This window comes from Rhinolophus ferrumequinum, chromosome 10 (genome assembly GCF_004115265.2).
Source record: "Rhinolophus ferrumequinum isolate MPI-CBG mRhiFer1 chromosome 10, mRhiFer1_v1.p, whole genome shotgun sequence".
Classification (NCBI taxonomy): Eukaryota; Metazoa; Chordata; class Mammalia; order Chiroptera; family Rhinolophidae; genus Rhinolophus; species Rhinolophus ferrumequinum.
This window is the reverse complement of record NC_046293.1, coordinates 60,436,253-60,458,771: the sequence shown is the minus strand read 5'-3', so window position 1 is coordinate 60,458,771 and position 22,519 is coordinate 60,436,253. Positions and strand designations below refer to the sequence as shown.

Below are 22,519 nucleotides of genomic sequence, written 5' to 3'. Positions count from 1 at the left end.
GGTAATTCATCAATAACAAGGCATAATTCATCATTAACAGTAGCGATATGATTCCATATTTCAGCTGTCTTCTTGAGCATTTCAGATGCTTTTGGCTAGAATGGTTATTATTGTTGTTAGATATGACTAGAGTGGCATTACTTGGAGTGAAGTGCCAGCTGTGACATGTTCTCATTTGCTCATGTTTTCAGTCAGCATTTTCTTAGCAGGAATTAAAAAAAAAAACCCATTCTCCACTTTGTAAGGGATAATTTAGTTAAAAACTTAGTAATACAATGGACAAGACCATTTGGCTGGGAGCACATGCACCCAGCGACAGGCCACAAATATGCCAAAGCTGATGAACGTGGGAGAGCATCCATGTTCCAGGAAGACGGCTGACCAATCTACCACATGAGGGCGCCAGTGTCAGCCTGTATGAGAAATACTAGCACAGCTTCATTTCTTCTTCAGCTTGAGGAGGAAAAATATGAAAGACTTTATAATTTTCCGCCCGCATGCCGACTGATTGTTTTTAATACCCTCACAGCTTTGCGTGCTCCCTGGTGGAGAGTGCTCACCTGGGAGGGAGGAGCATGAAGGGGGCTTGCAAACTGTGAGAGCTCTGTGCAGTGAGTAAGAGAATGCCAAATCCCAGTTTCTTTAAACTGGTACAAATGTGTCAAACCTCCTTCCTTGGTTTCCTTTCCTTCTGCCTGACATCTCAGCATGTCTGCCGGACTCCATAGGACACATCTAGGTTTTGTCTGGAATCTCCCCACTGTGACAGCACACCATGAGAGGGGCTACCTCATTGCCTCCCTGCTTGTTTGCACAGCACGCGTGGCCTCAGAGAGCTGAGAGGTCAGAAATAAAGTTAGGTAAGTCAGCCTCAATCCTGGAGTAGGTTAGGTTTATTGTAGTCTGTTGGTTTTACTAATGTAAAATGTCTTACATAAAATGCTTAACTTCCCAAGCTGCTATATTGCTTTGAAAAAGTAAAGGACATGAAAAAAAAATCCATTCTCTCCCTTCCTTCCTATGTATATGTAATAGACATTTATTGAGCATCTGTTCTATACCAGACACCCCCTGAGAATACCACAGTGAAGGAGATACACGCGAGTCTCTGAGTTGGGCTGACACAGGCAACGTCAGGCAATTTCACGCCAGTGGAGTGAACTGTTGTACAGGAGCTGAGGTGGTCCATGCAACCTTGGTGGGGAGGTCACGCCTCCACTGAAAACGGAAGGATACATAGTTCTCTGAGCAGGGCAAGGGATGAGTGTTTTAGATAGAAAAAAACCCACGGGGGTTTTTTTGTCCCAGAGGTGACTGGGGGTTTGAGGGAATGAGAGAGGTTCTGGACTTACCGCTAAGGAGCAAGGCAGGGTCCTAGAAAAGGAGGAGCAGCTAGATCCCATGTTTTAAGGACACTTGGGAGTCATTGAAGAGTTTATGCAGTGACAGAATACAGGTGTATTTGCAGTGAAATCAGAGATTTGAAATGCTTTAAAAGCATCATATTCCTACAACTTGTGATTTTTCAGGCCTCTGTCGAAGATTCACTTGCACCCCCAGCTGCCATATTTCTAGCTGAGACCCCTGGTGCTGATGTAGGCCCTCGATGCTGGTGTGACTGAGCAGGTGTGCGTTCCTCAGGGTTCTCACGTCTGACGCTGTGCAGCAAGCCATCCATTCTTACCTGAGGGCAGTTGAAGGCATCGCTTTGAGTAAAGAGGGTGATGGAGAAAGGGGGTCCTCGTACTCTTTTCAAAATAATTATGTGGCACATACTATTTGATCATGCCACTTTCACAAGTAGATTTTTAATCTCTGTGAGTATCTTGGTCCCCTTTCAGACACCACGTAGCCCCCTCCGGCCCCATGTTTTTCTTTGAAATATCTCACAGTCATGTCGTTAGTCTCCTCTCCAGGCCCATTGATACCACTCTGACCTAAGCCCTCTTTGCCTCGGGCCAGTCCTCTGAGAGCCTCTTGTCTCGTGCTTGCTTCTTGCAGGGCACCTGCAGAATGCCATCGATTAGTACTCCTTACGCCCGGCTCTCACGGCGTTTCATCATTCCTCATGCTGCATGGAAGTTAAATGAGTCTCCTCACTCTGCCTCACCAGACTCCCACCCCAGCCTGACCTAGCCCTCCAGAAAGTGGGCCTTAATCCAACCACTGTCCACCGGGGCCCCCGCATGTCCTCTTTTCACCTGCATTGCCTATTAGTTGCTCCCTTTTTCCAGAATATTCTTTCTTTCAATCCATCATTACCAGGGAGGTGAGCACTTCCGTACAACATGAGGAATTCTGCAGTTGGAGTGGGCTCAGGGTGCAGTGAGAGTATCCAGGAGGAGGTGATATTTAAGATGAATATTAAGACAGGGAGGGGTTAGGCAAAAGGGATAGCAGTGGTTGGTGACAAACTGCAAGTGCTGTAGTGTGGTGTGCGTGGGATTTAGAGTAAGAGAGAGAATGTGGAAAGACAATCAGAGACTAGCTCAGAGACTTCAAAGTGGGTGCTCATAGACTGGACCCAGCCCCAGGTCAGCTTGTTAGACTGCTAAAGGAAATATGATCAGAGTTTGTAGTTTAGAAAAAAATGACTCAGGTTGCAACTCAGGTTGCAGAGTGGAGAAGTGGATTCGAATGCCAAGTGTACATTAGGGTAACTTTTCCCTCCAGGGGCCAGTGGAGTGTGGGGTGTGGGGGGGTTCAGCTTAAAATAGGGGTGGATGGCTCAGAGCCTGAACACTGGCCCCAGCTGTATCACTTCAGTGGTGGCCTCGAGCAGGTACACTCTCTGTCCCTCATGTGTCTCCTCTATAAAATGGGGATAATAACCATTCCTCATATAAGGTAGTTATTCATAGGCTTGGAATACAAATTATTGAGCTAATACGGAGGAGGCATTTAAAATACTGTCTGTGTGACGTTTGTTAAATGATGGGGAGGGTGTGCTAGACCCGTCACTGGGTGTTTCTGTGTGCGGTCGTCTCTTAGACTTGAATAGCTGACCTGGAATTGAAGCGTGCGGTGAAAGCTCACTGTGTGGCTGTATTTCCCTAAATAGCAGATCACTCACTTGAAGTTCCCGCCACAGGAGGGCATGAGAGATTCTGAAATCTCCTGATGGGCTTGGTTTTATCTAGTTCGAGGGCTTTCAAAAAAAATCTTTTTAAACAGTTGAATCCTTTCGTCCAAAATCTTTTGTAAAACCCTTATGTTTATAACTGATAAAACTGGGCTGCTCTGGTTGAAATAATTGTCAAGGGGACTCTACACTCAGTACCCTCTTACTGTCTTCTTCCCTAAGGTACCACTTCAGAAGCAGGAAACACAATCTCGTCAGGTCAGGGAAATGGAAGTGACTTGCCCAGGATCACACAGTGAACCGATGGCAGATTTGGGGCTGGAACATGGGTCTCCTGAATGCTTAGCAGGGTTCTCAGCTTTGGCGGCTCATTAGAATCCTCGGGTAGAGGGGAGCTTTACAAAGGATCAGGGCTGGGGCTGCACCTTCGGAGATACTGACTTACTTGGTCTGGGCTTGGCTCCCACATCAAGCAGAGCTGGATTATTCAGTCAGAAGTAGACTTCGTTGTGGAAAAATGACATCTTACAAGTTTTTCGGAGTTGCTTTTTAAAAATGTAGTGTAGCTCGTTTGTTCATGGGGTTTGATCTTTGATTCAAAGCACAGCTCTAGAAACATGACGGTGTTTGGTGCAACAGAATCTGTGCCCGGGCACTGAAACAACTGCCCCTCTTGCATCCCCGCCTGCCATCGTAGCAGCTTCCTCAAAGACGTTGGCTGGGTTTTCATTTAAATTGGATGCAGGAGAACTGCGTGTGCAGGTTTTACTCCAGTGGCCTTGGGCCCTTTGGGGACTGAGATAGGTTGAGTGAGCAAGAATTCCCTCCCTTTTGCAACTTTTCCCTAATTGTGAGGATGTCATATGGCAAGATGTACTTTACCGGTGCAGCCAATAACAAGAGCTGGTGGTGGGTTTAAAAATATTGCTACTGCAAGTAATGATGAGCATAAAAGGTAAATCAAGATGTGTGGAATGACCATACCTTACTTCTGTTGGTGACCAAATCACAGCTCGTGCTAACACCACGGTGCTTTGTTGCCTTACAATCGTAATAGGAGGAGATGCTAAATTGCAGAGATTTGTGAAAATAAAGATAGACTTTTGTACTCCCTGAATTCTATCCAAGGATGCCTTAAATTACAAACCTTTTCCTGGGGGGTTGGTTTAATTCTCCTTCTACTACTTCTCATTCTTTTCTGTGCTTGTACCTTACTTATCTGGCACTGCTCTTTCCTGCCATGCATGCCAGAAGTCCCAGGATACTATATAAACATGTACATCCTTTCTTTCCCATGTCCCCAGCTCTTGCGACAGACTCTAACAGGCTTACCAAAGTGCCATGAAGCTCACGTGACACGATGCCCACAGGTAGGCTGTCCAGCATCCCAAGCCAGACACCAAGGGCCCTGGCTCTTTCTGACTTCCTGGCTCACCACACTAAGCTGCAGCTTTCCCTGTTTTTTGCAAGAGGGTTATTCCACCTCCAGCTGTTGCTTCTGTGAACCGGCAAGAAGAAAGAGGGAAGGATGAAGTTCAAAAGACTGGGCTGGTCAAGTTGTCCTTTTTATCAGGAAAACAATAGGTTTTCTGGAAGTTCCACCCAGGAGACTTCCACTTGCAGCTCACTGGCCGGTACAGGGTCATATGACCACATACAGCTACAAGAGAGTCTGGGCAAGTGTGTATTTTTAGTGAATTCGTTGCTGCCCCAAATAGAATCAGTAGTGAGGAGCAAGGGAGGCTAGTCCGAGCATCTGTCTGAGTTGCCACATTACCTAAACCTTCTGGTACTTTCCTCTCTTGGGTCTCCATGTCACCTCTCAACCCATCCAAATTCTACTTGTCCTTTCTGCAAGGCCCATCTTTTCCCCCCACACCCCCAGCCCACACTGATCTATACTTCTTAAATATAGAACTTTCAGAGTTAGCAGAGACATCAGCGTCTTCTAGGGTAGCCCCTCATTTTGTTGAATCACTGAAGCCCAGAAAGTGACTTACCCAGGATCATACTGTAATGGTCACGATGGCAGCCACACATGAGTGCACGCTCCGGGCATATGACTTGGCGTAAATTACCACTTAACTGTCCCAAATAGCCCCTCCCCTGTAAGGTAGCCACCACCTGCATTTTATTTATTAGGAAAGCATGGCTCAGAGGTGGTAAACAACAGGGACATCCAGCCCTAGAGTGACTCAGCCAGGGTCTGACACCTGTACTGTTCCCTAACCCCATTCAGGGGCTTGGTGTTGAAGATGCCATTAGAACCCAGCCTTGTAAAGCCTTGGGTCGTTGTTCTCACCACTTAACTGTCCTCTGAGTGAGAGGGCTTATTCCTCTGTTTTATGGTGCTTTTAGTTGTTCATAAGTGTTTCCTACTGCCTGAATTAGGTTGAATGTCTTTTTAGGGTGGTAGTTACCCCCTAACTGGCACCCTCACTTTCATTCTTTCTTCTCTCTTAATCCTCACAGGACAGTTTGAGTGATCGTTTAAAAACCTGAGTCAATTTTGTCATTCCCGCCTCAATCGATTGCTTTTTGTTACTTCTAGGCTAAAGCCAAGAGTCTTCGTGTGGAAGACTGTTGGGACTGAGTGGTCTAGCTGCTCCCTCCCTCTGCAGCCTGGCCTCACCCCTCCTTCTCTGCCTCACTCCTGTATTCAGCCACATGGCCATGGGCCGGGCTCCTCTCACTCATCAGGCCCCTTCCTACCATGGGGACTTTGCACCTGCTCTTGCTGCGGCCTGGCCTCCCCTCCCTTCCCTTCCCCTCCCCTCCCCTCCCCTCCCCTCCCCTCCTTGTGAACTCCACACAGCCCTCAGCCTGGTCCTCGTGTCCTCAGCAAGTGTCTCCAGGGTGACCCTCTACATGTTGGCCTCACAGCACCGGGAACCTTTCCCGATAGCCCTCACCAGAATTATGATCTTATGTTTATTTTTTTGATTATTTGATCAATGTCTCTCTTACCCACTGGATTAAGATCAGACCATGTCTGATAATCCCTTGATTGCATCCAGTCTTTTACCTTCCAGTGCCAATTACATAGAGTGCTCAGTAAATATTTGTCCACTTCAAAAAAAAACAACTATTTTATCTCTTAGTACCTAGCACAGAATTGAATGAAAACAAAGTTTTAAACGGCACAAGTAGAGTAGTGGCACATGTCACCATAACTACACAGTGTGTTGCAGCAGCATTCTAAGACCAAAAATTGTGGTTTCTAGGGGCCGCAGGGTGGGGGTGGAGAGGCAAGATGTTGTTTAAGGGTACAAACTTGCAACATGTAGTAAATAAGTCCTAAAGCTATAATGTATAGTATATGAATATAGACAATAATATCGTATTATGATAATCAAACTTGCTAAGAGATTAGATCTTAATTATTCTAACCCCCAAAAAAGACATAATTGCGTGACATGATAGAGGTACTAACTATTGCTATAATTGCAATCATGTTACAACATATAAATGTATCAAATCAACATATTGTACACCTTAAATTTACACAATGTTGCATGTCAAATCTACTTCAATTGAAAAAATAAGATGGACCAAAAGAACTTTATTTAATGGGCTTCAGGTGAAAAAAGCAATTCAGTATTTATTGTTGTGGGATAGATAAGCCTAGCAGTCAGAAGTGGATGTCATATGCACCTTACCTGTTTGAAATAATCTCTATTTTTAATATATTACTCCTCCAAATATATCAGAATTGAGCTCCTTTTTTCCCCCATAGCTAAGATCTTAGACATGTGTGATTCAAACATGGTTTTTAAAACTGTTCATTTTGAAATCGTATAGAAATTGACTGGTAGGTGCTAAATCCATGGAAGATGAGGGAACATGGGCTGCACACGGCTGCATGGGTAGCTTTAGGGTTGGAAGAGGAAACAAAGATGCTGAGTGACAGCTGGAAAACTGTGGGAGGTAGGAAACAGGAAAAGGAGATTTGAATTGGCTGCATCTTCTGAAGCCTGAATTAGACTGGGTGTCTAATGGAAAAACATGTTCTGAAAATTCAGGATGTAGACCAAAAAATGGGGCAGTTATCTGAGAGTATTAGGGCCCTAAAAGGGGAAGAAAAAAAAATGGGTCCACTTATTTCCTCTCGAAGAATCTGCAAAAAGTGCCTCATTTCCTCCAAAGACTCCAGGCCGGACTTGCTCTGGGGCTGGAGAGGCAGGAGGTGAGAAGTTAGATATTAAAGCTGGACTTCTAAACATGCATCTGTTTGTATGGAGTTTCACCTCAAATTCAAGTATATATTGCTCCCAGATAGTAACTGAGCATGTGGTAATTTGGATCACCACCCCCACCCCCCACGATGGAAAGGCAGGGACTTCATCCCTCTGGTGGTGGTAATGGCAGTGACAAATCTGGGGACCCTGCCCTGAGTATCTTAGCCATGTTTGGACCCCACTGTTCGCAGACTAGACAGCCAGGTGGATGCGCTGGGGTCCTTAGGCCTAGCCATGTCAGTGTCACCCCCGGGATAGTGACCACTGTGGTTCTCACTCCTCCCTGTCACCCTCTCCCCCCAGGAATCAGAAGGTGTTTCCTGCCACTACTGGTCGCTGTTCGACGGTCACGCGGGGTCCGGGGCCGCGGTGGTGGCGTCCCGCCTGCTGCAGCACCACATCACGGAGCAGCTGCAGGACATCGTGGACATCCTGAAGAACTCGGCCGTCCTCCCGCCCACCTGCCTGGGCGAGGAACCGGAGAACACGCCCGCCAACAGCCGGACTCTGACCCGGGCTGCCTCGCTCCGCGGAGGGGTGGGGGCTCCGGGCTCCCCTAGTACCCCACCCACGCGCTTCTTCACGGAGAAGAAGATTCTACATGAGTGTCTGGTCATAGGGGCTCTTGAGAGTGCGTTCAAGGAAATGGTGGGTATGGCTGAAGAGTCCGGGACAGCAGGGGCAGGGAGGTCACTTAAGCCAAATACTTGCTTCTTGAGGGTTCCCTGAAAGGGGATGTCTCTGATCTGTCCACTTGTTGGGTGGTTCTACTGGCACATCTCCCTTTTACAATAGGGTTTCCATTCTCAGTGGAAATTGGCAGCAAGATAAGAGTTCCTGGCATTGAGTACTGGGCAAAATTTATAAAATGAGAGAGGGATGGTGCATGAGGTCATAGACTTATTAAATAAATGTATGCATTATTGCTTCTCTTTCTGCAGACTCATTGTTGCCAGCTGGTACAATTCCACTTAATTGAAAGGAACCTGGATGCCATCTGTTTTATACATGTGTATGGATTCCAGGTGTTTCGGGAAATAGAACTTTTAGTAAAGGGCTCACAATTACCCCACTTTCTACAAACCTGATCTGAGAACAGCTATTTTGCCCCATGACTGGCAATGTGATTCTTATTGCTTTAAAAAAGTACAGTCTGATACTCAAGAATCATTTGTTTCACTTGGGTTCATGGACTTGTTTGTACGTTTACATTTGAATGTGCCTGATGAAGGAATTCAGCCTCCTTTCCTCTAAGCCTCACTCCAGAGAACACACCCAAGGAGAGGGAGTGAAGTTTCTCTGTGTCCCTTGCTGTCCCTCTGCCCCGTGATAATCCACAATGCTGTTCTACACCACCCCCTTCCTTCTTTGAGATCACGTTCTACTGAGGCAGTGACTTGGGTCCCAGAGATTTTTCTTAACCTGCTTTCAGATAAAGAGATGCGTAAAGATGTTAGAAGGACTTGAGCAAGGTGAATGGGCAGTGGTTTCTGGTATCTTTCAACGCCAAGGAAAACACCAGGAGGCTAGAAAAGATTATTTAAGGGGGAAAAAAAGGTAGTAAAATTGACTCCTACTCAGGCTTTGTATCATGTCAAATCTCACTCTCCAGCTATCACAGACACTCTGGTGTGAGTGTTTTTAGACACTGATGTTCAGAATGCCAAATATTTCATTGAGGTAAAAATTTGAAAGTGTGATCCTCCGAATGGGAGAAAAGTGAAAAACAAAAGAAACTTTGAGTTTTTCATTTCCTTCAGTAATTGCTAGTGCCATAAGGAACATCTTTTACTTGGAACCTCTGTATTCTCCATTTTATCCACTAGAGGTCAATGTCACATTGAGTCAGGCCTCCACCAGGGTCTCCGGCTGTTGCTACCCATTCCTGGCTCAGGGTTACTAGCAACAACTATATTTGAAATGATAGGCTCCTTCAGAAAAAAATACTTAGTAAAGTGTCTCATTTCTGTCGTTTATATATTGTCAGCTTTTAACTCACCAGGTCATTACCTGAAATTTTTCTTGGAAACTTAGTTGCCAGTGAAACGATTGTTTCACTTCCTGTGTAATTCATTCATTTCATTCAAAGTGAATATTTGTTGAGAGCTAACTGCATGCCAGGCCTAATTGTGGAAGAGCACTGAACAAATTAGGCAAAGCCAGTATTAAACAACTAAGATATAAACGGGAAGGGCCTTCAGAGGAGAAACGCAGGGTGAAGTAGGAGTCTGACAGAGAAGTGAAGCCAAGGGTTCCCTGGAGACGTGGTGCTCGGTGTGGGAGTAGGAGTAAAGCAGACAAAACCCTGGACACTGGGAGAGCGTTCTGGGCAGAGGAAACTGTTAGCATGGAGAACCACATCAAAGAGAGAAAGAACCCAGATGGGCCACAGGCAACAAGCTGACCTTCACTGTGGTTAGAAGGTAGATTTCAAAGGTAAGAATGATGTGAGGTGATCTGGAGAGGCAGGAAAACACCTGCCAAGGATTCTGGTGTGCCGTATTATGAATTTTTGGTTTTAAGTTTCTTCTTCTCCAATCCATCCTACTCTCCGGCTTCCTCTTTACTCTTCAGTTTTCCCCACAGTCTTTCTCTAGCCCACAGTGTGCCAGAGGCCCACCTGGACTTTTTGGCCTTAAGTGACGTATTCATCATTCTTTGGTTCTCGTGGTACTTAGTGAGGTGACCCTACCTCCCGCCCTGCTAGTGACGGAACCAGTTGATGTCTTTTGGCCCCGAATAATCATTGCTACTGTCCCCTTTTACTCTAAAAAGTGTCCCTGTTTGGATGATGTCTTATGTTTACCCTAATTACAAATAGATGCTCTTGTTTTCTCTTTGCTTCATCAGGGACTTCAGGAAAAATCTACTCCAGTGTCTAGAAAACAGTGGCAATCTTCACCATTAAATTGCTTGGGGTGAGCTTCAGAAGCCATGACACAGAAATTATACAGTGTACTCGTTTTAATGCCCTGCAAAGCCATCGCCAACTCATATAAAATACTTTTCTGTCCCTCTCAATATTAGGTTTTCGAGAGTCATGGTTTCAAGGTAAAACTTTGTGTGTTTTTTTGAAGTGCCGGACTGCATCTGATGTCCTTGTCACCTGATCTTGGTGGCTCCTCCTCAGGCCTTTTAGAGAGGATGAGGTTTGGAATTTCCCTGACACTCCTAATTGTTTCCTTACAATAGCTCATCACTTTCTAGCTTTCCTATTTGTAGGTGCTCCTTAGGCCTTGCAGATTTTGTGTCATTCTGATGTTCTATGATCGGAAAACTCAGTGTTAAATAAGGTTCAGTCATTTCAGCCTTGTGGCTCTCTTGCTTTCTCCCTTACTTTTAATCCCCAAACATTTTCCAAGCCCAGCGCCTAAGCCTCAAATTTGCCTCACTGATGATATCTCTGCAGCTACCCCTTCTGAGCTTCAGAAAAAGTAACTTATAATATCTTTAAAGGCAAAGTTTGCCTTTCACTTGGGGTTTGCTTTATTTATGGCATTTCAGCAGCATGGAATCAGAGGTCTTTGGTCTCTCTCTCTCTCTGTGTCTCTCTGCAGTGCCCTTCCCAATCACTAGTACATATTGAGCTAATGTTTTATAATCAGCATTCTTCTAGACCCCAAAGATTAGGTTTTATATCCAGGGGCATTTCTAGTCACACACTATATGAATATAGAGATATATAGTATCATTTATTTAATGATGTTCTAAATAACGTTAACTGGGGTGGTAAAATGTTGGTATCTATCTGAAAGGGCTAATCAGTTAAAAGACTGAGAAACACCAAGCCAGAACAAATCGTACTTATTTCCAGGAAAATGTAGGTACTAGTCAAAAATAGAGACTAACAGAAGTAGGGAAAAAATGCTTTGAGTAAGGGAAGATGACAACAGTTTCATCAAATACTGTAAGCTGTTTTGAGGGCACTGCTTCTCCTCTCCTCTTTGGTCCTTGGGTTGCCCAGGACAGTATGTGGCTTGTGTTGAAAGTGACCTCTGACTGCTGGCCTCTAGTACTTACTGTGCATGCTGGCAGAGGCAGGTTTGCCCTGTGGCCTCCTTACAGTACCTTGTCTTAGATCTTCCTAGTGAGAAAGCTGCAAAGCCAATTCCTTCTGTGTCCACCGTGGAAAATGAACCATGGCTTCCTAAAGGATTTCAGAACTTTGTGCCTTACTTCAGTTCTGTTTCCTAGCAATGCTTTGTAACAATGTCAACTTGAGCAGCTAAGTTTTGTCACCTAGTGTGTGTATATGTTGTTGTTTGGCCCAAGATGATAGATATGAGTAACAAAAATGACTTCTAAGTCCTGCTGTCAGTTAAAACAGGATTGAATAGTCAATATTTCAGACTCTTGAAGGGAATCACCTCCATTGTTGGTACAGTTGTAGGAGACTTTTGGCTTCTCAGGAACCAGAATCAAGTCAGCAGTGATTAGTCTTTCAGTCCGCTACCTACAGGAGGATTTGAATTCTGGACACAGGTAGGAGAATCTCAAAATTCTATCCTATTTCCTTTATACTGTGGGTATAGACTCCTCACCGCAGTGAAGAATGTTCTAGAAACTTGATTGTCACGACTGAGAAAAATGGCAATATTTCAACTTGTAAAACTGCCATACTCATACATCTTCCTATTATTGAGCAAATGGTTGGAAATACTCAGCTTCGCTTTGTTGGTATAAACTGTATGGGGACACTATGGTGAAAAAGAGGAGGATGAATGCAAAGCTTATTTATAGTTTAGAAATCCTGGTGTTTTGAAAAATTAGCGTATTCATGGTAAGTGTGGATCTTGGTGTCTGTATTTAAGCTAGAGTTTTGTTTTGTCTTTGTTTCTGGTATATCAGGAAGTTCCTCTAAGGAAAGAAACTTGTCATTCCATGAACAGCCAGCAGGTGACAACATTAGGCAGTACTGGTTTCTTTTTTCCTACTGCAATGCCTGGCTGACAGATTGGCTTGTTCTCAGAATAAAGTGAAATCAGGCCCAGATACTAAAACCATGCAGAATCTTATTATTTGTGACTGACACTATTAGCAATGTGTTTAGAACCATGTTTTAACCCAGCTAGGGGGAGCTGCCAAGTCCTATTGAAACTACCCAACACTCTCTCCCTTCTGTTGTCTGATACTGCTTTCTTTCTGAACCTGAAATTTGGGAGGAAATAAAGAATGATCCTGGGGTTGCATCATCTCTGGGACTTTCGAACCAGATTACAACCATCCTGAGCAGTGTATTTTTTTTTTTTTTTGTCTTGCAGTTCTTTCCTGCTGAATTAGTCTCATTTGATATATACATCTCTTTTTTTCTCCTTCATTACTCCTACTCTTCCTTGCAACAAAAACCAAAAATATAACCTCAAGTCTTAAAAATTGGACCAATTCTTTGAGTTAGAGATAAAGCTAGCTTAAATGTAATATTTAGGCAGATATAACACAGGATAAATCAGTCTTCCTAAGTAGAAAGTAGCCTTGGAAGGTCTGGAGGACTCTTGATTGAGCAGATAAATCAATTATCTCATTAATTAAATCATATGAGTCATTTAAGTTGATCCTTTTAGACCATACTTGAAAAGGAATGATAGTATGTGCATGTTTTTTGCTAGTTTTTCTAAACTTATTATATCTTGGGGTTCACTGATTTCCTCATTTTAGATAAAATAGTTTAGCTAAATAGTTTTAGCTAAAATGAGGAAGTATTCCAAATTGGTCTTTGTTTAGCACAGAGCCATGGTCAGTTTTTCCTATGATTCATTGATTTTTTTTTGAAAAAACACCGAAACTTGAGTGTTTTGGGGTTTTTTAAATAATTATACACTTTTAAAATTTTTTCACGTAGAATGTTTGCTTAAGCTACTTGGAAAAGTTGTGAGTTTGAAGAAAATAGGTAGTTAATTCAATGGTAAATGTATCTTTATTGACTTCACTTATCATGTTTGATCTGATAGTGAAAGAACCATCCAGATGGTCCTTTACGTGCCTTTTAGTACCAAGATTTTGTGAAACATCTTTTAAAGAGGAGTAGGTGGTATAGGAAAAAATAAATGTGCTGTTTTGACTTCTAGGGAGGGGAGGAAGAGGTATTTATTTTTAGAATATGTTACACCCAGTTTTAGAAGAAATATTTTAATGTCAGTGAACCCTTCAGGGTGATGAAATCTATGGAAATACATTTTTCAAATCCTTGTCACTGTCGTTCCAGAGGGCACACATGTAGTTAAACTGTGTTCAAGTGTTACACGTGTGCCTACACACACGTATGTTACCACACAAATGAGGGGAGGTGGTGAAAGCATGAACGTATTAGCAAAGTTTTTTGGATAAAACACAGCTAGACTTTAGTTCACTATGTCTGTGACAGTGCTGCCAAATTTATCATTTCTTATGCTGGAGGAGTTGGAGCTGACCATAGTGGAAACACAGGAAAAGATGAAAGAAATGCTGAAATCAATTAGAAAAAAAATATTGAATCACTATTCATGTAATAGCAAGGGATTAACTGGGTAGGCTAACTGGAATGTTTCCCGAAAAATTGAAGGCGAATATGAACTCTGCCGTCAGCAGATCATTTAGTGTTGAACACTCTGCCTTGTTTTTTTGTTTTTTAAGGATTAAACAATTTTATAGTCAGATTTTCTTGGGATATAAACCATGATAAATAATGCCCTGATGATGCAGAATAAACTTGTTTGTCTGAGCCTCAGAGGAATTCTTTGCATAGATGGCTCTTTCACATACCACAGTATTTCACCTCCTTTTGGATTGTACCAGTCAGTCATTCATACTCCAGTTCATTTACAGCATGCAAACAATTGAGTGCTCAGAGATTCTTAATCAAAGTTGTCTTTAATTCAGACTTTAGGTGTTCAAACAAATATTGATTCTGGATGTGAAAGGATAGTTTCTGTAGCTAGAGCAGTTCCTTCCACTATAGTAAAAACAGTAATATCGGGTGTGGACTTTATAGACCATTTTATATGTTAATTTGATGAAATATGTATCATAATATCAATTCTGTATTATTTATTTAAATGCAGAAAAGAAAATGAATAAACCCTCCCACAAACTCTTTTTTGAATAGGATTGTTGGTTCAGTTTTGTGCACTGTTTGAAGGTTAAATGGACAAAACTTCTGACGGCTTGCTGCTGTTTTTCTCCTCTCTTTCACTTCTCTGTGACAACCCTTCCCAGCTGACATCAGGCACCTCCTTTCCTTCATTCTCTAGCCTCCTGTCATCCTTGTGTAGGTTCTGAGAACCAGTCCTCTGTTCTTGTCATGTGACTGCATTTTAACTGAAACATGCCTGAGTTCCTGCTTACTTATCTCAGTGAGCATTTATTTGCATTGTAAGCTTTTCATTTGTGAATGGTGAAACGCATTTCTCATGTTATGGCAGAGGGAAGGTGATCGTTTGGAAATGTAAGCATTTTTTTAAAATTCAATTTTATTGGGGTGACATTGGTTAATAAAGTTATGTAGGTTTCAAGTGTACAATTCTATAACGCATCATCAGTAGGTTGCATTGTGTGTTCACCACCCAAAGTCACAGCTCCTTCTATCACCAGAAACCTCGGCATTTTTAAGGGTATGTCTTCATTTGCCTGCTGAAAAAGACATTTATTAAACTATCGTTTACTTGGCCTGGTATAGGTGTTGAGGGTCCAGCCATGAGCAAGAGAGGTGTCTGCTCTCAATCGCGGAGGTTTCAGGCTGTGGGAAGGATCTAGATAGCATGCCAAGCCCCTTACACACACCGTCTAATTCAATCCTCATGACAGTCCTTTAAGAAAGCTAATTTATACAGAGTTTTAAGTCAATTTAAAAAATTCAGTGTAGTCCTTGAAGGTAGCCTTTCATGCTGTTGTCCACTGACTCCCTTACTGGAGTTTTTCTTCACTTCGTAACTACCACATCCATCATACACACATTCTTACCCCCTCCCCATGGCTTCTCAACCCTCCACCCCCTTCTCCTCTCCCCAGTTAATTCCCAGTGTGTTGATGTCTCCCAGCTCCTGTCTTTGGACTTTGCCTCTACTTACTTTTTAACCAATATACTGTTTCTAATGTGTAGCCTCAGCTCGGGCTCTTCTCCTGTGTCCAGTTTCCCATCAGTGATTTATCTAACTTTGTATTACCACCTCTGGCTCCTGGAATAAAGCAGTTGCTCATAAATGCTGAATTTCTGAATTCTCTCCCCCTTTCCCATGAGGCAACTAGCTGAAGCCACTGAACTCCAATTCAGTGGGTTTCTAAGAATCACAGAGTGCCCTTTCCCTCGGTCTGCCCACGGTACCCTCAAAATCATCCAGGGCACCGTTTCTTCCTCTTCTGTGCTTATTACCCAACCCACATTCTCCCTCCCTCTGACCTAACACTAGGTTACTACTGGAATGTTTGGCTTTTTTTGTTTTTTAGCTAGCATTCAGTTTATTTTCCTAACTCAACTTGCCTTTTCCTGAGGTTGAAGAACTCTTGCTTCTGTCACTGACACAGAATTTCACAAAGATATCTGTTTTGAGGACGATGCATATTGGTCAGTAGAAGTGTTGGCCTATTTCTAATTTTCTTGGGGAGGCCTCATTGGATGGCAAGTAATAACCTGGGCTTCAGGGAGGAGAACTGAATTGGAATCCAAATGCCATTCAAGTAAACACGGGCAGGTTACCCCACTTCTCTGCATCTGAACAGTAAGGTTAGTAATATGGTTGTGAGGACGAGATGAGATTCTATGTGCAAAGTGCTTAGCGTACTGCCGGACAGAGGACATGCTCGGAGGAAGTTGGCGAGGTTATGCATGGGTGTCACTGTGGTGAATTAGTGGGAAGAGAAGTGAGATCCGAGTTCAGGAGCTTGTAGCTTTGACCAGCGAGATGACTTTTGCCTGCACTGAATAGAAGAGACTCTCCTTCAAGTCACCGCTCATCCAACTGTAAAAGAAACTATTTATTGGAGGCTCTGGGGTTAAAAACATTGCAGTTCCAGGTACTTGGCGTCATCAGCCTCTCTATTGCATTTTCCACATGGCAGCTCAGGCAGTCTATACAGAGACTACAGTTTCTATAGTCTGTGATATTTATTGACTACAGTTGGTTTTCTTCTTCTCATTTTTGCCTGATTATACTATCTGTTTGCTGTCTCTGGTCCGCAGATGGTCTACCAGGCAACCGTTTTATGCCTGTGTCCTCTCCAGAAATGCTCATGAGCTGGTAGAAAAACAAGTACTGAAGATTCTCTGGTCCCTTCTTTGAAGCACATTCAGACCCTTAGGGCTGTGTCGAGGGAGCGAGGCTAAGGAAGTCTTTGATTCAAGGAGTTCTTGTACAATCCAGCACTAACTTTGTTTTCTTCTCCAGGACCTACAAATAGAACGAGAGAGGAGTTCGTATAATATATCTGGTGGCTGCACAGCCCTCATTGTGATTTGCCTTTTGGGGAAGCTGTATGTGGCAAATGCTGGGGATAGCAGGTAAGCAGCTTGGCTTCCTGGTTCCTACTAATTTCTAATGCCTTCCGATAATTTTTAACTTTTTTTTTAAAAAAAACACTAAGTAATTAGAAATAAGATAATTTTGTTTGGGATTAGATATTGAGAAAGATAAGCCGTCTACCTCTGAATAAAAGTGAATTTAAGCAGTCTCCAGGCTGGTATGGAAAGGTAAAGGCAGTCTTCTTGTCCACAGCAGCAGGTCGTGTTTGTGTCTGATTCATCGAAACCACTACCATTCAGGTGGTTTTGAATGTCAGAACCTGATTTTTCATGAAAATCAGAGGCATCATATATGAGCGGTGAGGAGGGAAGAAAGGAATTTGAATGAAGTGGGTGTTTGGAGGGGACCCAGGAGGACTCCCCATCCGGTTCCACTTCTGCTCAGTGACTTTGCACTGTCCCCTCCCAGAAGCCCAGGAGTTTCTCCTTTTGTGCACATGCCCTTCTCCTCTCTCCTGCGTTCAACTGAAAGGAATTTTCACCAAGAGGTTATGGTTAACCCTTACTGTACCCAGTATCACCAGGAATAAGATAAACTTGTGTTTTAAATTTTATTTTCAATGGCTGATGCATCCTCCCTTTAGGTGTGGGAAATTTTTTAAATATAGACTTTGTGAAAAGTGTTCTAATATGCATCGCGTACTTCTCTGCCCTCCAGTAGCAAAAGGTGTTGGCTTTATAGCAGGAACGTGGTTAACGACTGGCTCTTGATTCTCAAAGTACTCATTCTCAAAGAGTACTTGCCTGTACCGTGCTGTCCTCAGAGGATGAGTGACTTCCTACGCAGACTTGGTCTAAGGATGCCCCCATCCTCCTGTCTTCTTCCTCGGGGCCCATGCCTCTTCTCAGCCACCCTGCTTGCTCTGGCCCTCCCTGACATCTGGGTCCCATCAGGTTGTGTGGCTGCTGCCTTTGTAGGCTGGAAGACCAACTCCCCCAGGCAATCAAGGAACTCACCCTCATTTTACAGTCTTGTGTGGCTGAATGTTCTGAGCAATGTGTCGTTAGGTGATTTTGTCATGCAAACACCAGAGTGCACTTACACATGCCTGGATGGTAGAGCCTACTACACAGCTAGGCTGCACCGTATAATCCTATGGACCACCGTTCCGTACGCGGTCTGTCCCACATGCCTGTACTTTCATTTACAAAGCAGGAAAGCCTGAGGGAGTCTCCATTCCCCTTAGTTTAGCATCCTTTCCTCGTCTTCTCCCTAAAGATCTCGCGGACTAAAGGGGAGCAAAGCGGCAATATTTGAGGTTTGAAGTTTGATGTTTTTGAAGGTCTGTTTGTTTTTAAAGTGTATGTGGATTTCCGTTCTACTCTATATTTCAGTTTTAATGTAAAAAGGTGCCAGGTAAATGGAAATGTGTATAGGGTGCCATGTTTATCTGATGGCTTCTGTTCCCTAGTGTTGTATCAGGGTCTTGGCAAGAGACAGCCTCCGATTCAGATGGATCAACTAAATGAAGGAGTGAAAGGGAACGGACCCGAGTGGTGAGGGCCAGGAAGGCGTTTACCGCCCTAAGCCTGCAGGGACCAAGGAGCAAAAGCTACATCAGAGCCAGGAGAGTGGGGCCACTGGTGAGGGCCACTGGGCAGGAACTACAGGAGAGAAAGGGAAGACATACTCTGACTTCTCTCTCTCTTCCCATCCCCCGGTCTCTTGCCAGCACTTCCCTAGAAGCCAGGTGACAAGTAGCCCAGGGAACGTGAATCACAGAGGTCAGCCATCCAGGGCATAGACACAAGACCTCATTTCTGGGGTGGGGGCAAGCAAAGAATAACCAGCGCTGCTGCTGCTCCTTCTTTCCTTCACTGCCCCAGGGTTTGAACATCTTAAAAATAGGGATTCTCACTCTTCAGGGGCTTTTTAAGACACACACTGAGGAGGTGGCCTCTGGGCCTCTTGTTCTGTTCTGGATCTTGAGCTTGTCGTGAGACAGATGAGCAGATAAGGAGGTGGCTCCTCCCTGTACTGAGTAAGACTGAATCGGTGATTCAGCTGCTGCACTCATATTCACCTTTTGTCTTTGTATCTAGGTCCATGTCCTTTGAAACGACTTTGCTTTCCTAGCCCATCCAGTGACTAAGGCAGTGACTGAGTCCTTGCTCCCTGGGGACAGGCCCACCCCTGATCTCAGGCAAGCACCTCTCACCAGATGACCCCATACTCAGAAGGAAACCCACCTTTTGTGCCCAGACTGCCTTTATGTGGGGTTATTGTTTTCATAGAAGCAACTCCTCCCCGACTCCTTTTTCTCATTTGGGAACATAGTTTCCTTCAAAGCTCTAAGCTCCTTAACAGAGCTACCTACGGAGCCCGGCCTTCTGATCCCACTTCCTAGAAGCTCCAGTCCCTTGGGAGCATCTGCCAGTCCCTACTCTTCATCTTCTGGACTCTTTCGTTTTTTTTTGTTTGTTTGTTTGTTTCCAAGTACCAATTTCTGGACGAGATCTTGATTTCCTCATTTATAAAAATGGTAGTAGGCATTGGACTAAATAATCTCTAAAATTGCTGGCATGCTAGCGGTTATCCTATGAGGAGTGACACTTAGAAAGTAAAGTGATGCTATAACGGTTGATCTTTTGGTTATTTTATCTTTCTGAGGGTCCGCTTTTGAAATTTCAGTGTAATTGAGGTTGCCATGTTTCTAAGTGTCCATAAAAACATGATGTTTTACATGTTATTCCCAATAAATTGAAAAGCCTAACACGAACTTTTATCCTTATCAAAACTGTAAAGGACGCACACTCACAAAATTTATCCTATGATAAAAGAGCATCTCTCAAACTTAATAGGCTTAATTGCATTTATATGACTAGTATTCTGGCCCCACTATCCAGGTATGAATTTGGGGTTTTATGGTTGACTTGGTTGGGTTTGCTGTTCACATGTGGTTCACATGCCATATAAGAAACCTTAGAGCAATGTGCATTGTACTTGTCTTTACCATCCAAAGGATAGCTTATAGGAGGACACTTATTCGTTAGGCTGCTATTTTCAGCTCTTGGATGAAAAATAGATATTTCATATAATTTTATATAGCATCATGGCTTAGTTTATATTCATAATCTATTACAGGTATTTGAGTTTACAAAAATATTCCGTTATTCCCAAGAAACATCAATTAAGTGAACTTTGATCAGAACTATGGAAATATAGGTCCATTATCACGTGTGGACAAGTGATCATGAATCGAGGACTCAATTTAAACAAATGATTAGAACTGACAGAAGATTCTGGCAACATGGGCCCGATTAATTAAGTGCTTAACTTTTCTTTTTTATTGCCAAATATTGCTTTCTCTGTGTTTACCTTAAATCTTGACAGTTTTGAGAGTGAAAGCTACTCTTTGTTGTAGGTTCACCACGGCATAATTCCTCACACTCAGGAGAAGAGAAGCTTTGCACTGGTTTGATTTGGACGCTCCTGGTGGTCAGGAACTATTAGATTGGTGCAATAGTAATTGCGGTTTAAAAGTTTACAAATAATTGCAAAAACCGTAGCTACTTTTGCACCAATAATATTTTCTAAACCACTTAGTAAGCTGTGAATTATCTGCTGTACCATCAGGTGCATTGTGCTGGGGTTATAGTCAGGAGAATATAACCTGTTTGTGACTTACTGGTGTTTGAGTCAATGACTCCCCCGCGCCTTGGTGTAGGGTCAGCCACAGAGATGCCAGGTGAACGGTCCACAGCTTGGGACGGAGTTGCCCTTCTCCCCTCAGCCGAGGTAACCAGCCATGGAGGCACATGTGATAACTAGTTAACGCACGCCAATTGCTTTATTTTTTCCCAGGCAAAAGCAGCCAACTCAACACCTAGGGGATCATAAGGGACTAGGAAAGAAGCAGATGGTGGGCGGATTTTCACTTCAAGCAAAAAAAAAAAGAAAGAAAAAGAACCACACGAACTGGTAGCATGCAAATGTCATGCAAAGCAATATGCAAACTGTCACCCATTATGTTTGAGTCATCCACTCCTTAGGGTTCTGAGTGATTCTTCATTTTAAGAAGATGCTTTGACTCCATTTTAGAAGGTAATTTCATTTTATTTCGAGAGAGCTAAGGCACTGAGAAGGCAAAGTCGTTACCACTTATTTTAAACAGTGTCTAAAGGTTTGGCAACTGAGACTAGGTGAACTCGTTCAGATTAGAGAAACCATTTAATATTTGTTAAATTCATGACTCTGCTCTTGCCAGACTTATAGTGACGGCAGCAGTAAGCTGCTAATAAGTGCTATGCACATGTTCCGTACTGTACCAGAGAATCAGGTTTTATTCTCAGCAATGAAGTGAGAAGTAGGCATTGTTAATCTCAGATACATATACTGAGGCCCAGTGAGGCGAAGGGATTTGCCCAGGGTCCCAGAGATGCAGAAGCAGGGCTGCCATCCAGCCCAAGACTGGAAATCTGAGCACCATGTTCTCAGCAATGTCCAGTAAGTACCCTGGCATTTCCCATCCATGCTAAGAAGTCACAAGGTTTTTGGTTTTGGTTTTGTTTTGGTTTTGGTTTTCACTCTTAACATCTCTAAAATCAACCGTTTCTAATGAACATTTTTCCTATTTATATGCAAAATAATGGCATACCTTATAATCAGTGGCATCTTTGATTTCACCTAAAATGGTCTATGGGGGTGTAATGAGTGCATGGCTGCACTGGAAGCTATTTTAAATTCATTGCAGTAGTGAAGCAAATAAGCTTTGGGTGGTCCAATTCATTCACTTACGATGTAGGGAATATTTTCTCAAAAAGAGGGCTGCCATGCCCTTCCAAGGTGCCAAAGTTCTATGACACTATTTTAAATTTCACGTTTTCATTTTGATGATAATCTGTTGGAGCTAACATAAGCACTTCCTGGATCTTCTGGATGACTGTCTCATACATGATGACTGCCACAAATTTAGACCCCCATTTTGTCATGTGTACACTTCCGTGGGCAGCAAGTGTCTTGCAGCCTTTTTCACAATGAGTCACAGGCTCCGGAGAGTACAGGTCATCTTCATGTTCTTGGAGGTCTTCCTAGGACAAGGGCAAGAAGGTCGCATGTGTTCGTGAACCAGCTCCGTCTTCAGGAAGAAATACGCAGCTCACAAATTGCCTTTTAAACCACGCCAGTAAGTCCAGCCGGGGGGGTTTCCTTTCATTTCTCTTTCCCTCGTTTTCAATCTCCCGGAACTACCTCCCATTGAAGTTAAAGCCTTCTCTATTCATTCAGAGGTGAATTCCTCCGGCAAGTCTGAATTTCCTTGAGGCTAGGAGTGCGGTATTAAACACGGCTTTCATTTCTAAATTCCAAACCAATTAAACATCTGTGGTGTCTTCTCTCCCAGGCGTCACCCCTAGACTAGTGGTAAGATAATGAACATGATGGAAGTGCCTCCAACCTACAGGAATATGAAGAACTATTCATTCCTTTGTATGTTCATGGACATCAGTGGCCTTCCTGAACCTTCCTGAAAGTGCTTATTGCTAATAAGCAGTTCATCTGTCTATACCTGCCAGTGAGCTGCTGCTTTGATAGTCGCCTCCCTCTGAGTTCAGAAATAGAATTGATCTTCTTTCATTGACGATGTTAAATTCCCCACACCTCTCACTGTCTTTGGAAAATGACACAGAGAGAGACCAAAATTAACCACCCTTCTCTACTAGGAAAGTTGAATTACTATTTCTACCTTTTTTCTGCATGCCCTCCCCTCA

The 22,519-nt window shown here is 43.4% G+C and overlaps 1 protein-coding gene across 3 annotated transcripts in view; it reads left to right on the top strand.

The window, feature by feature from the left end:
- The window catches only part of PPM1H (protein phosphatase, Mg2+/Mn2+ dependent 1H), a 238,268-nt gene that overhangs the window by 104,177 nt on the left and 111,572 nt on the right, over positions 1-22,519 (top strand). For all 3 annotated transcript variants that reach the window (XM_033116653.1, XM_033116655.1, XM_033116654.1), the window contains exons 3-4: positions 7,624-7,968; positions 16,677-16,789. In XM_033116653.1, the coding sequence (XP_032972544.1) occupies positions 7,624-7,968; positions 16,677-16,789 (458 nt within the window). The remainder of the gene's footprint in view (positions 1-7,623; positions 7,969-16,676; positions 16,790-22,519) is intronic.